Source organism: Balaenoptera musculus, chromosome 17 (genome assembly GCF_009873245.2).
Source record: "Balaenoptera musculus isolate JJ_BM4_2016_0621 chromosome 17, mBalMus1.pri.v3, whole genome shotgun sequence".
Classification (NCBI taxonomy): Eukaryota; Metazoa; Chordata; class Mammalia; order Artiodactyla; family Balaenopteridae; genus Balaenoptera; species Balaenoptera musculus.
In genome coordinates, this window is record NC_045801.1 from 10,199,428 (window position 1) to 10,212,253 (window position 12,826).

Consider the following 12,826-nt stretch of genomic DNA (forward strand, 5'->3'; position numbering starts at 1 on the left):
ATTTTAAGTACTTAAAGCAATTCTCATGGGCAGCCAGGGTTAAGACCTACAGACCTGCTGTATGACCTTACCCTTCCTTTGAAAACTCAGACATATCTCTGAACTTTCCATGATTTGAAATTGTTTGGCTTTTTATTTTTCTTCTTTTTTAATGTCTGTTATTTCCCCTTCCTATCAATCACTATTTGTAGGAAAAAACTCAGCTTACTTTTCCTTTCAATGAGTGAGATAGCCCCCAATTCTAAACACGTCTTGAGTAGTGCTAAATACCATGAATACATCATATCATTTGATCTCACAACACCCCACGTGGTAAATCGTGGCTTCCTTGTTTTAATGGGGAGACTGAGGCTCAAAGAAATTAAATCTGTCACATAAACGCAGCTATTAAGTGCCTCACTACCCATCACTGTCTTCCATTGTTAATTTATCAGTCCAGTTTGTTCAAGATTGTCCTTTTATTATGACTCTCCAGTGCCTCTGTGTCCCCAGTGCCTAGCGTGATGTATAGAACCTAGGAAGAAGGGAGGGAGGCGTCCAACGCCACGGCATAGTGATTGATAGTCTGTAACCTGCAGTCATGCAGAATCCATACGTGGTTTGTTAAACCATCAATAGCTACGCCCTACCCTCAGAGCTTCTGATCGCTGTGTCTGGGATGGGAACCGAGAATATGCCTCCCTAACAAGTTCCCAGGTGATGCAGACGCTGCTGGCCTTGGTACCTCATTTTGAGGACCACTGTTCTCAACCTTTAGTGAGATGAAACAATGTCTATAAAGTCCTTCGCTCAGGAAATAGCTGTGGTTGTAGTAATGACCCTATGATGTAGCTGTAGGGTCTTGGAAAGACTCTGAAAGTGAATGTTTTTGTCTCAATCCAGCACTGCCACCTACCACTGATGGGACTTTGGTCTAGTTACTTACTCACTGCCTCTGAGCCAGTTTCACTGTCAGAAAAGTGAGGGGGAAAAAAACGCTTTATCACCTATAGTTGTTGGAAGGATGGAAATTATATGAGGTGATCCATGGAACAAAGCACATAGAATACATTTGGCTACAAAGTAACATTTAGACAAAACAAGTGTTGCCCAACTGTTAGATCTTATTTACTATCATGACTATTATTAGTATATCCTGGCATTTAAAAGTATCAGAAAGTGTCAGATTTACCTGACATTCAATATATGAGAATATTGTCTGAGAACTGACTCATTTCCTTAGAGGGAAATGTAATCCCCAGACTCTCAGCTGCAAATGCATTACTCCAAAGCTCAAGGTAGGAGCAAGGATAAAAATGAACACCTAAAATCCAGTTTCTATCAAAGCATTTAAATATTGATTAGAACTTCAGCAGTAGGGTCAGGAATAAGTAACGGCAAGGATGTCTTTCACTATGGAAAACATAATATTGATTTAGGATATGCAAATATTAGTCCCCCGAGCGTTGACAGCAGAATAATAAAATGTAGAATCTAGAGAAAATACCAAATGGGGTGGTATTTGACTTGATTATTTTAAAAGAAAATCAGCCATTAGACTTTACGAAACACGTCCAGGAGTTTCATTTTGCCTGGGAGAAAAAGACAGCTTTCAAGCACCCAGCTCTGAGCTTGATCTGAGAAGGACTGGGACATCTATTTGTTTCATGGAAGGTCAAACATCTTTTCTATTCTCCTAGGTCAACACTACGGAGTTCCTACGTATTAACAAAATTTATCATGAGAATATCTTGTAATTAGCACTTTTCTCAAGAGAGCTCAAAACATCTTTCACATGCTTTTATTTTTGATACAGGCGTACCTTAGAGATATTGCAGATTGGGTTCCAGACCACCACAATAGAGCAAATATTGCAATAAAGTGAGTCACACGAATTTTTGGTTTCCCAGTGTATATAAGTTATGTTAACATTATACCATAGTCTATTACGTGTGCAATAACATTATGTCTAAAGAAACCAATGTACATACCTCAATTAAAAAATACTTCATTGCTAAAAAATGCTAACCATCATCTGAGCCTTCAGCGAGTTTTAATCTTTTTGCAACAGTAACATCGAAAATCACTGATCACAGATCATCATAGCAAATATAATGAAAAAGTCTGAAATATTTTGAGAATTACCAAAATGTGACACAGGGACATGAAGTGAACAAACGCTCTTGGAAAGACAGACTTGCTCAACTCAGGGTTGCCACAGACCTTCAATTTGGAAAAAATGAAGTATCTGTGCAGTACAAAAAAGGGAAGCACAATAAAACGAGGTATGCCTGTATCTTACCTCACGTTTGAAATCAATGTCTATATACAAGGATACTTATTTGGAAAGCATGCAGAATGTGCCTTAAATGAGCAGAAATGCATTGTTTGTAGTTTTTGTTTCTTTACATGTCCTTTGTAGTGGATTATTCTCTCTGTAAGCAAGAACTTAGCAGGATGGGTAAGGGGGGTAACGAGGGGAAGTAGAGGCAGCACTGAAGAAAATGCATTTGGAAACATCACTTTAAAAAAAATTGTTTCCTTGGATATATTGTTTCTGGAATAGAGAAGCCAAGCAAAGTCTTAAGTATCTACCTTATTTATTCATTCATTCATTCATTCATTTAAAAGAGCACTGAAGTCAGCCTAGGGAAATGAATTTGAGCTGAATCAAGGAGTAGGAAATTGTTGCGTGGAAAACATGGCGTGAGCATTCTAGGCAGGAAGAATGGCTTGTTCTGAGTTTAGTAGGTGTGAAGTAGCACCTTGAATCTGACAACATGCCAATTACTTGATTAGCTGGAGAGAGTGTCAAAAAATGAGCCTTGAAGTCGCAGGGCCCAGAGAGTGGAGGTCTTAGAGACCTTGTTCAGAATTTAGAGTGTACCTTATAAGCCTTGAGGAGGCATGGAATAAACAACAGAAATAAGATAATGGCATTTTTGAAAATAATCCTAATAATTTAAGGGTTTGTTCTTGTAGCATGTGCAGTGTACCATGCACTGTTTTAACTACTTTACACGAATCAACTCTTAAAATACTCACGAAGACCCTAAAAAATGGGTACTATTATTTTTCCCATTGTTATGGGTGAGATGACAGACTCATAGAAAGCTTAAATAACTTGCACAAGATCTCTCAGCTAGCAAGTGGCAGAGCTAGGGTTTCAATCCAGGGAATCTGGCCAAAGCATCCATGCTTGTAAACACCAAGCTAGTCTACCCAGACCACAGTGCAGTACGATAAGTAGTCTGATTGAGTTAGGCAGTTATGAGAACAGAAGAACTCTTGCCCAGAAGGATTTACCATGTGACATTCCCACAATTCACATCTGATCTTTAAGGCTCTTGATGTCATCTGTTGTTTTGCTAAAAAAGAAATGTGAATCTTGAACTATGACGGCTGATATGAGTCTCTTACCTTCTGAGTGAGCTAGCCAGCTGCCAGCCTGCACGTATCCACAGCTGTGTTCTCTTCTGCTTTCCATATACACATTACAGGGGAAATTGCATCTTACAGTGGTTTTCCTAAAGGACCCTCCATGTAGCCCTGTGGACTTGTAAGACCTGCCTTTGTTCTTAAGAAGATTATAGACAAGTTGAAGAAATAAGGCACGAATATGTGAAAATTGAAAAGATAGGAAAAGTTCCAAAACACTAAGCACTACATTTGCATGGTGATAGGACAAGAATTGCCGTTGAGTTCAGAAACATTTATGGAACTTGTTTTTCCAAAATAATCAACATGACTGAAAAAAAATCACTGATTCTTAAAAGTTGCTGGGATCAGGCTGACAGTCAGAAGAAAAGCCAAAGGAAGTGCTTAAATGTGGCTCAATGGGGCTGCGATTTATCAGAGGCTACAGCGACCTTAGGGGTGAGGTTGGTGATAAATACCTGCTCATTGATTTATGCTTATACTTTTGTTTTCTTTCATTCTTTCTACTTTTTCAGGGGAATAGATACTGTCCTTGAGGACACGTCCTCACAGCACCCATGCACAGTCCTGATGTTGGGTTTGCACAGGACCGAAAACAGAGATGGCCTTTGCAAGCCACGTCAGGTGTATAACAACCTATGCTTTGTCCACACAGGAGGATTCACATTTCCAAAGCCACGCTGGACTGCCTCAATGGTGACTATAATGTGGAAGAGGGTCATGGTAAAGAGAGGAACGAATTCTTGAGGAAGCATAACATAGAGACCTATTTAATTAAGCAGCCTGAGGAGAGTCTGCTGTCTTTGCCTGAAGACATCGTCAAGGAGTCTGTGAGCTCCTCAGACAGGAGAAACAGTGGGGCGACATTCACAGAAGGATCCTGGAGCCCCGAACTGCCCTTTGATAACATAGTGGGGAAACAGAACGTAAGTCCTGGCTTCCTTCTTCTGGTTTGCTGTGAATGCATGTGCGCCTCCAACCCAGTTGCCTCAGAGAAGACCAATTCATCTTTAACCCTTTCTCTGCTGAGTGCCTTAATCGTGATTAATCAAATGTATCACCTCAGGACAGAGTTAACCTATGTATGCCATTTCAGGAAATGCCAGAAATACCGGAGGGTTCCCACCACCCTCTCCTTTTTTGTTTTTTTTTTTGACCTAGCTAAAAATAAATGTCATGTGAAACTGAATTATAATTTTACCAAAATTAATTACTCATGTTGGAAAAGATAAACCTCATGTTATTAAACTAACAACAAAGGGGAAAGGTCAAGTCCATGCGAATGCAATTTTTTTAGGTAGTTGGCCAGCTAGGAGTACCGAGGTGCCCTCTGAAATTTAAAATCAGGAGGGCATTGTTGATTTGGAAATATAAAAGCTGCAAGCGAGGTAAGGATGAGGGCATTCAAGAGTAGTAAGCAATTTCAAAGCCACCCACATAATGCTATGCTTATGTAGTGTGAATTTGCATCTTCCATGAGGGATAAAGCAACAGAGTCAGTACATCAGGTGTAAGTTATCAATCATCAAATTATTTTTAAAAGTATATCTTCAAATACCAGAATCACACTAAACCCAATGAGCTGCTCTGACACTGAGAGGCACCAGAGAACTGAAGTTGATCAAGGGAGAACCAAAGTGGATTCAGAGATGCTCCCCTCTCCAGAATGCTTGTTCAGAGCATGGGCAAAATCACCTGCTCTAATAGGTTTTCCCTTCCCTTCCCTTAGGCCAGGCACGTATAGTTGAACTCATGTAAGTTGTGTGACTTCATTGTACTTTTTTAAAGAAACTAACCCCAAAAAAGCCACTATATAAGACTTGTAAACAGCTTCTGACATTCTCCGGAGCCAAGGAAAAGCTGAGAGTACTATGAAATAAATAGACCAAATTGATAGTGTCTGGAGCTTTATGAAGACATATATGTGTTCATTGTTCTAATCCACAGACCTGAACATTTCTCATTAACTTGTCATTAAGAAAAATCTGTCTGCTTAAAGACATTTAAAATGGAAAAGGTTAAAATGCTGAAAGTCTTGCCTCTTTATTCGGCATTTGAAAGATTGATGGGGCGCTCTGAGGCCAGGTTAACCTCGGTTTCCTTCCAGCTCTGTGTGAAGGAGCTAAGGATCAGTGCATGGACCCCATTCACTGCACAAAGATGTAGGTTCAACCCTTGAACCCAGCCCGCATGCCTTACAAGAGCCTACCCCTAGGTCTTTAATATTCTTCTGTGAGCGTTTACTTTCCCCCCAAATTATTATGCCTACACAAGTCATCACTGATTTCATCGCCTACCTCTTTCCATCCCTGAATTGGTATGCATGGTACAATTTGCTATTATAGAATATTACAGTCTTAAATACTTCCTGGAGTTGGTGCATGCCCAGCTGAAAGTACCCTGTTTCCTCTGCCTATTGTTAGCTTGAGCCTGAATGCTGCTTATTTTAAAAAGATGCATGCCTCACCCTGAACACTTCAATAATTCTGCATAAAGTTTTCTCTCTTGGTTTTTTGTTTTTCTTTTTCTTTTTGGTCTTTCCTTTTGAAAAACTCTGTCCGTTTAAGCTGATTGTGGAAATGGGGATAATTCCTAATTGTTCTAATCTCAGTGTGTACCTATCCTTGCTACTAGGAATTGAGAACCCAGAAGAGAGGTAGAGATGCTTGGTTTTAATTCATGATTGATTGATCTGGTAGAATTATATAGGAATACTGGAAATATTTATCTGCTGATTTCCTAAAGATATTTACTGATGTCATCAAATAGTTTTTATGAAAGATGTCATTATTAGTCAAAGATTATTATTCTTGGTGTTTAACCATACCATATATTTCTTACCATGCCTGAGTTTTGCATGTATTTGCCATCTTCAACATGAATAATCTCAATTTTTTTTGATGTCTTCAGACTTAAGAGCCAATGAATGTATGCTGATATTCATAAATAACCAAGTGGCACTAACAACATTTTGGAAATGATTGAGTCAATTAAAATGGTCACAAGCATCAGAATTGCACTTATGCTTAGCTCTGGAAGTCAGTGAGCCATATGTGCAATTCGGAGACATAATGTGTGCCTGGAAGAGATCAAAACTGGTCTGGCTGAGCCTGTGCTCTGCCAAGACACCCAGTCAATACCACAGAAAGCCCAGACCATCTGAGTGTTTGCATAACACAGATAAAACATACTAATGCTTCATTGGGGATTTGCTCGCTAAATTGGCCAGATGTTTTAGTTTCTATTGATTCACAAAGTATGCTTTGAAATATTTTTAATGACATTGGTATGTCATGCCATAATCTGTGCTATATAGACAGCAGATGTTCGGATAGTTGCATTCTCATGTATTCATTCATTCAATAAAGATTAATTGAGCATCTGGTACATGCCAACTACTGCTAGTAATAAAAGAGAAGGAGGGACAGAGGAAAGAAACACTTAGAGATAAAGTCAGCCAGTAGTGTATATGCTTCATGAAGACAGGAATTGTATCTGTTTCCCTTATCACTATTTAGTCCATAATTAGAACAATACCTGGTAAGTAACAGGACTTGCTTGCAGTTTGCTGAATGAATTAATTAAATGATAGATGTGGGTGGTACAGGAGAAGACCCAGTCAAGTTTGACTTCCAGGTTTTTTGCTTGGATGTGACTGGTTAGATGGTAGAACTGCCCACTGAAATTAAAAATAGTGGAATGGAAGGAGATTGGGTGAGAAACACTAAGAATTTACTTTAGGACGTGTTAAACTTGAAATGCCTAGGAGAGGTCCAGGGAGAGATATCCAAAAGGCTACTGAACACACACTTCTGAAGCTCAGGCATGAGAAAACTATGCAAGGGATGTGAGTCTGGCAGCATTGGAGTGCTAGATGAGGCCAGGAGAATGAAAGAGATAACTGCAAGGAATATGTAAAATAAAACCCTAAGAAGGTACAGGACAGACCTATAGGAACACCAGATGGGGGTGAAAGAGAGTCAGGATCCCACGACAGAGTCAGATAGGCAGCAAAGGGACCAGAAGAGGATTAGGCCGTGTGGCATCACGGGAGCCCACAGAGCAGAGCATTTTGAGAAGAGCAGGGTGATCGACACTGCCAAATGTAGCCAAGAGGCGCGCAGTAAGATGAAGACTGGAAACTGCTGGTGGGAAGTGGATGGGAAAACATCATTGGCAAGAGACAGATTTGATGCAGTGGTGAAGTCAGAAGCCAAACTGTCCCAGCTGATAAGCGAGAGCTCTGGATTTCCAGGAACCCCAACTCTATCCCAGTCCCCTCTCTGCTGCCCATTTCAGGAGTCTGTCCGTGGTTTGCAGGAGCAAGAGAAGTCACTTAGAATTATTTCTGGCCCCTATGTGAGTCTGATTCCAGTCCCTGTCTATGTCTGAAGATAATCTCTTGTTTTTAATGTTGTGCGTCTTCCCAGCCCTTATAATCTGTGTCCAGTTAAGCTAAAATTGTTGGTTCAACCCACTCTTGGACACCCTGAGCACTTAGGCTTCGCATCCCTGACTCCTGACATGGGCCAGTGTTCTGCCCACTGGTTTGGTATCCTGGATCCCTGAATCCTGGCTCAGACACCCGTGAGCCTTCCTCTGCTCTGAGCCTCTGAGTGGGATGAAATTAAGAAAACTAGAAGGCAAGAGGCTTATGATCACAGGTGGACTATTGAAATGTAAGGTTACAAAAGGAGAAGTAGGTAGTTGAAGTACACCAAAAGTGAACATTTTTGACATGGGGGAGGATGTCCAAGGCTAAGTTGTTGGAATGAGTCATCAAAATGGTCATTGAATCTCTCAGAATAAAGACAAAATTTGAGATGAAAATGAAGACTTAAGAAAAGGGTCCTCAGATGAAAGATTGTATTTTCCCCTTCTGGTTGCGTGCTACAACTAAAATCTATTTGTAGGCTTGAGCTCTGGTTCATTCAATTATTTAACAGGTGTTAGTATTCTAGATGCTGAGGATCGAGTAATGAGAGGACAGACTTGGTCCCTGTCCTCCACGAGTTACATTTTAAGGGAGTGGAGAATGCAGACAATTAACCAAAACACAAAAGTTCTGAGAAGGAAATATAGATGACTATATTACTAGGGGGCAGATAGAATTACTGCAGATAGGGTCATCAAGAGACCTCTGAAAATGTGACTTGAGTGGTGAAAGGACCCTGCATTTGAATAATCAGGAAAAGAGCATTATAGGTAGAGGAAACGGCTAGTGCAAAGGCCCTGAGGTGGGAAAAATTTGGTATGTTAGAGCAAAAAGGCCCAAGTGGCTAGAGCATAGTGAGTAGGGAAAGAAGGAATACAAGATAAAGTTAAAGGAGACAGACATTGATCTTGAAAACCTAGTCAACTGTGGATTTTATTCTAAGGGAAGTGATAGAAATATTTTAAGCTGGCCAGTGACATGATCGGATTTAGATGTTTAAAAGATCACTTTAGCTGCTGTGGAGAATAGATTGTAGGGACCAAGAATGGACTCCTTAGACAAACAGCATCTTTACTTATGATTTACAAGAGGATACCAAAGGGTGAAGCTTTTATGTCGCTATAAAGGCTATTGTGTAAGGATATGAATCATTTTAACTTGATTTTTATGACAAGTGATAATGCCAAGAGAGGTGGAGCCACTCTTTTAGAAGCAAACCCTCTTTTAGAGCCTGGGTGCTGTCCCTCATATATTGAGAAATCATCACCATCGTCCCATCCATCCCTTTCACATTGATCACGGCATCAGAACCCAGGCATTTTTCTATTACTCCTCCAGACCTTTTAAAAGAATCACCTGGGGAAAAGTATACATTTGGTACTTCCGTTTTCTATATTAGTTGTTTCTGCAGAGTAGAAGTCATTTGGTCATTATTGTTATCATGAAGTTCATATGTGCACTGTAAAGACTGAAAACACAAAAGAAATTTCTGTACAGGCAAACCTCAGAGATATTGCAGGTCTGATGCAGACCACCACCATAAAGCAAATATCACAGTAAAGCAAGTCACACCGATTTTTTGGTTTCCCAGTACATATAAGTTATATTAACACTACACTGTAGTCTATTAAGTGTGCAATAGCTTTATATCTAAGAAAACAATGTACACAAGTGTAATTAAAAAACACTTTATTGCTAAAAAATGCTAACCATCATCTGAGCTTTCAGCAAGTCATAATAGTAACATCACAGATCACTGATCACAGATCACATAACAAATATAACTATCATGAAAAAGTTTGAAATATTGTGAGAATTACCAAAATCTGACACAGACATACCAAGTAAGCAAATACTGCTTTTAAAAATGGCACCAATAGACTTGCTTGATGCAGGGTTGCCACAAACCTTCAATTTGTAAAGCTCACAGTATCTGCAAAGTGCAATAAAGTGAAGCGTGATAAAACAAGGTATGCCTGTGTTCTGCACCACAAGACAGAAAGCAAATATGTTTCATTGCCAGGAATATAGATAAATATCCACAGCATCATTAACGCTAATAGAAGTAGAGAGCTTCGGGCCAGGTACCATGTTGGGAGCATTGCTCATATTCTTTGCATTTCATTCTCACATCAACCTTACTGGGTAAGTGTGATGTGCCTGTTTTACAAGTGACAAAATTGTGATTTGAGAAAGTAGTTAATTCCCTGAAGGATATACAGTGAATGAACAACAGAACTGGAATTAGAACCCAGTTATGTCTGACTCCAAAAAACCACATACTCTCCATCAGGCTGCATTGCCTCCCCTTTTGATCCTGAAGATATATGCTGGCTTTCTACCTACTACCTTGTTTCCTGGTCAGTTAGTATTAAAAGGTTGTGTGCGTCTGTGTGCATGTGTGTATTCACCCTCTGAAGCTAGGTCACTCTCTCAACAGGGATATTTAGAAATTTTCTGTGAAAGCTCCAGGAAAGGACCAGCTTCTCCTCCAGGTAGCGTTAGCATACCTCGAACATCTCATACCCTGAGTGTCCTGATGTGATCATTGTTTGCATGGAAAGGGCTAAGCAGGGCAGTCGCTCATGTCTACCTAGGAATAAAACAATCATTTGATTTAGTCACACTTAAGACTGGAGAATGTTGACACCAGAAGAAAAGGAAATGTGTAGGGAGTGAGGCTGGCCATGGTGGAAAGCAGGATGTAAGAACATATTTATGTTACTATGCTTTTATCAGTCCCAGCTGGGACTTTTCTTAGATCCTGTTTTCTGTATCCACTGGAAGAAAAAATTCTCTTCTGATTGCCTTGCTGATCAAAACCGTGTTGACCTGATGCTGAGAGCCATTTCCTCAGAGTAAAGCAGTTAGTCCTGTAAGCTGTGAGTCTCATGATCTTGGGGCAAATCTCTGCAGGACCCAAAATTTGCCCATATGATAGTGGGAAGGGCCAGAATGGAAACCCAAGAGAACTGAGTTATGGCCCTGATTTCTCCACTTACTATTGCAAGGCCTTAGGGAACCACGTCTTCCCTTCAAACCTCAGTGTTCCTATCTGTACAATGGCAGAACTGGACTGGATGATTCCATCACTTCCTTTCAGCCCCAACATTGCCCATTCAGTTTCTCAGCCTCAGACACATGCTGGGAGTCTGTGGCTACCCTGGTGAGTTACCTACACTTTGGAATCCTGCCACCCAAAGCCCAGAGACCCAAATAATTCCCTGGAAAGTAATGGGGATATCCAGTTTACAATTTTCCTAGTATAACAATTTAGCATAACTGTCATCCTAATGAACTGTCTTAAAATATTAATACCAAGTCAGAAGCAAGAGTTAAAGCAAAAAAAATTATTAAGGTAAAAATCTCACCTTCCTAGGGGATGAAATTTGCCCTTTCTCTCAGCATTCTGGATAATTGCATTTTGCACCATACCAAACATCATTATAAAATAAACATCATCACATTTTGCTGTCTTTCAGAGTCCTGTTTTCAACATGATCATTATGTTCTCCTGTTGAGAAATATTGATCACTAGGGTTTGATTTCTTTCCTCCTGTTTCTGTCCCTAAAGGTGGGATACAAACTAAGGGGCTGACCCCTTCCTTTTTGCATATAAAAGCCCAGAAGACAAAGAACCCTCTTAATTCAAACTCATTTTACTTTTATCATTTGACTTGGGCAAGTCAGTCCCCCCAAGATGTTCGTTTGTTTCCTCATTCATTCAGCCACTGATTATTCAGCTACTTAATGAACTACAATTTGCCAAGCATTGTGCTGGGTGCTGAGGACGATGGGAAGACGCAGAAGGAGGTCCAAGCTGTCAAGGAGTTCACAGTCCGGTGGTATTAATAACAGGGCACCAGGCTCCGTGGACATCGCGGTCTTTCTAGCAGGACCGAATATTGATCCCAGGTAATCAGGGAAGACCTTCCCAAGGAAATGACTGTTAAGCTGAGATCTACAGACAAGCAGGAGTGAGGCCAACGATGAGGGAACACGACCCCAGGAGGAGGGAAACATTAAGGCCACCATCTCAGCCTGGGTTTCTGCTCCTCAAGACCAAACCACATGCTTCTCTTTCCCCTCAGAGAACTCTGACCTGAAATTTCTACCCCTAAAAATGCCTGAAATGCTGGCTATTGGTCTTGAAGAGGAAGCTGTGTTTTCAGAGTTTGCTGCTTCAGTGATAAGCTGCTGAGTATCTAATTGTCCGTGTTCAGTCTTGATATACAGGAAATCACAGGCAGATTTTTCTCCATGGGTAATTTCTTTTGAACCATTTTAACATCAGACGAAGTTCTGATGTTCATTGGGTGGGACATCTGTAGGCTTTGGGGGTAGAGACCATGAAGGACTCAGGACATTTCCCTGAAGTCCATCCGCACTCTTCCGGTAACGTGGCTTTTACAGACAACAGAACTCCCCAGGCTGCTTTTAGCCCTGACTCTGAAGATAGCAGCTGAGTTCAGCCAGGAAGAGTCATTAGAGGGACCTGGTTTTTCACTCTCTTCAGAAAGGCAAATGGATTTGAAGCCTTCCAGAGAGCGTTGAGTGGATTAAGTAGGCAATTTGATCCATTAACTTTGACGCATCCCCCCTTTCTCTGAAGTTCCAGAGGTAGACTAAGGTGGAAAAGATAAAGGTAGAGAGAAGTTTGTGGTTCGCGTGGAATTGCAGCTCTGGAAACGAGCATTTAAGTTGGCACAAGACACAGCCTGTGGTTACCCCATGGCCAACAACTGGCTGAAACTTTGCTAAACTAGTTGGACTCTTCTTTCACCAGGGATTGACTAGTTGTTTGGGGAGCCATAAACATCTGAGGAACTGGAATCAATGAATGCAGTGTTTTAAATATGTGAAGATCAGTGTATAATATTCTAAATGTGTGAAGATAGGTAGGAAGAGAAGAGCAAAAATCTGGATTTTTTTCTGACTTATTTCCTCGCTTTGAAAAAATAGAACTGGGATTTA

General features: G+C 40.5%; 1 protein-coding gene across 3 annotated transcripts in view; it reads left to right on the forward strand.

The window, feature by feature from the left end:
* The window catches only part of ADCY8 (adenylate cyclase 8), a 224,915-nt gene that overhangs the window by 113,234 nt on the left and 98,855 nt on the right, over positions 1 to 12,826 (forward strand). For all 3 annotated transcript variants that reach the window (XM_036830371.1, XM_036830369.1, XM_036830370.1), the window contains one exon: positions 4,073 to 4,343. In XM_036830371.1, coding sequence (XP_036686266.1) covers positions 4,073 to 4,343 — 271 coding nt within the window. The remainder of the gene's footprint in view (positions 1 to 4,072; positions 4,344 to 12,826) is intronic.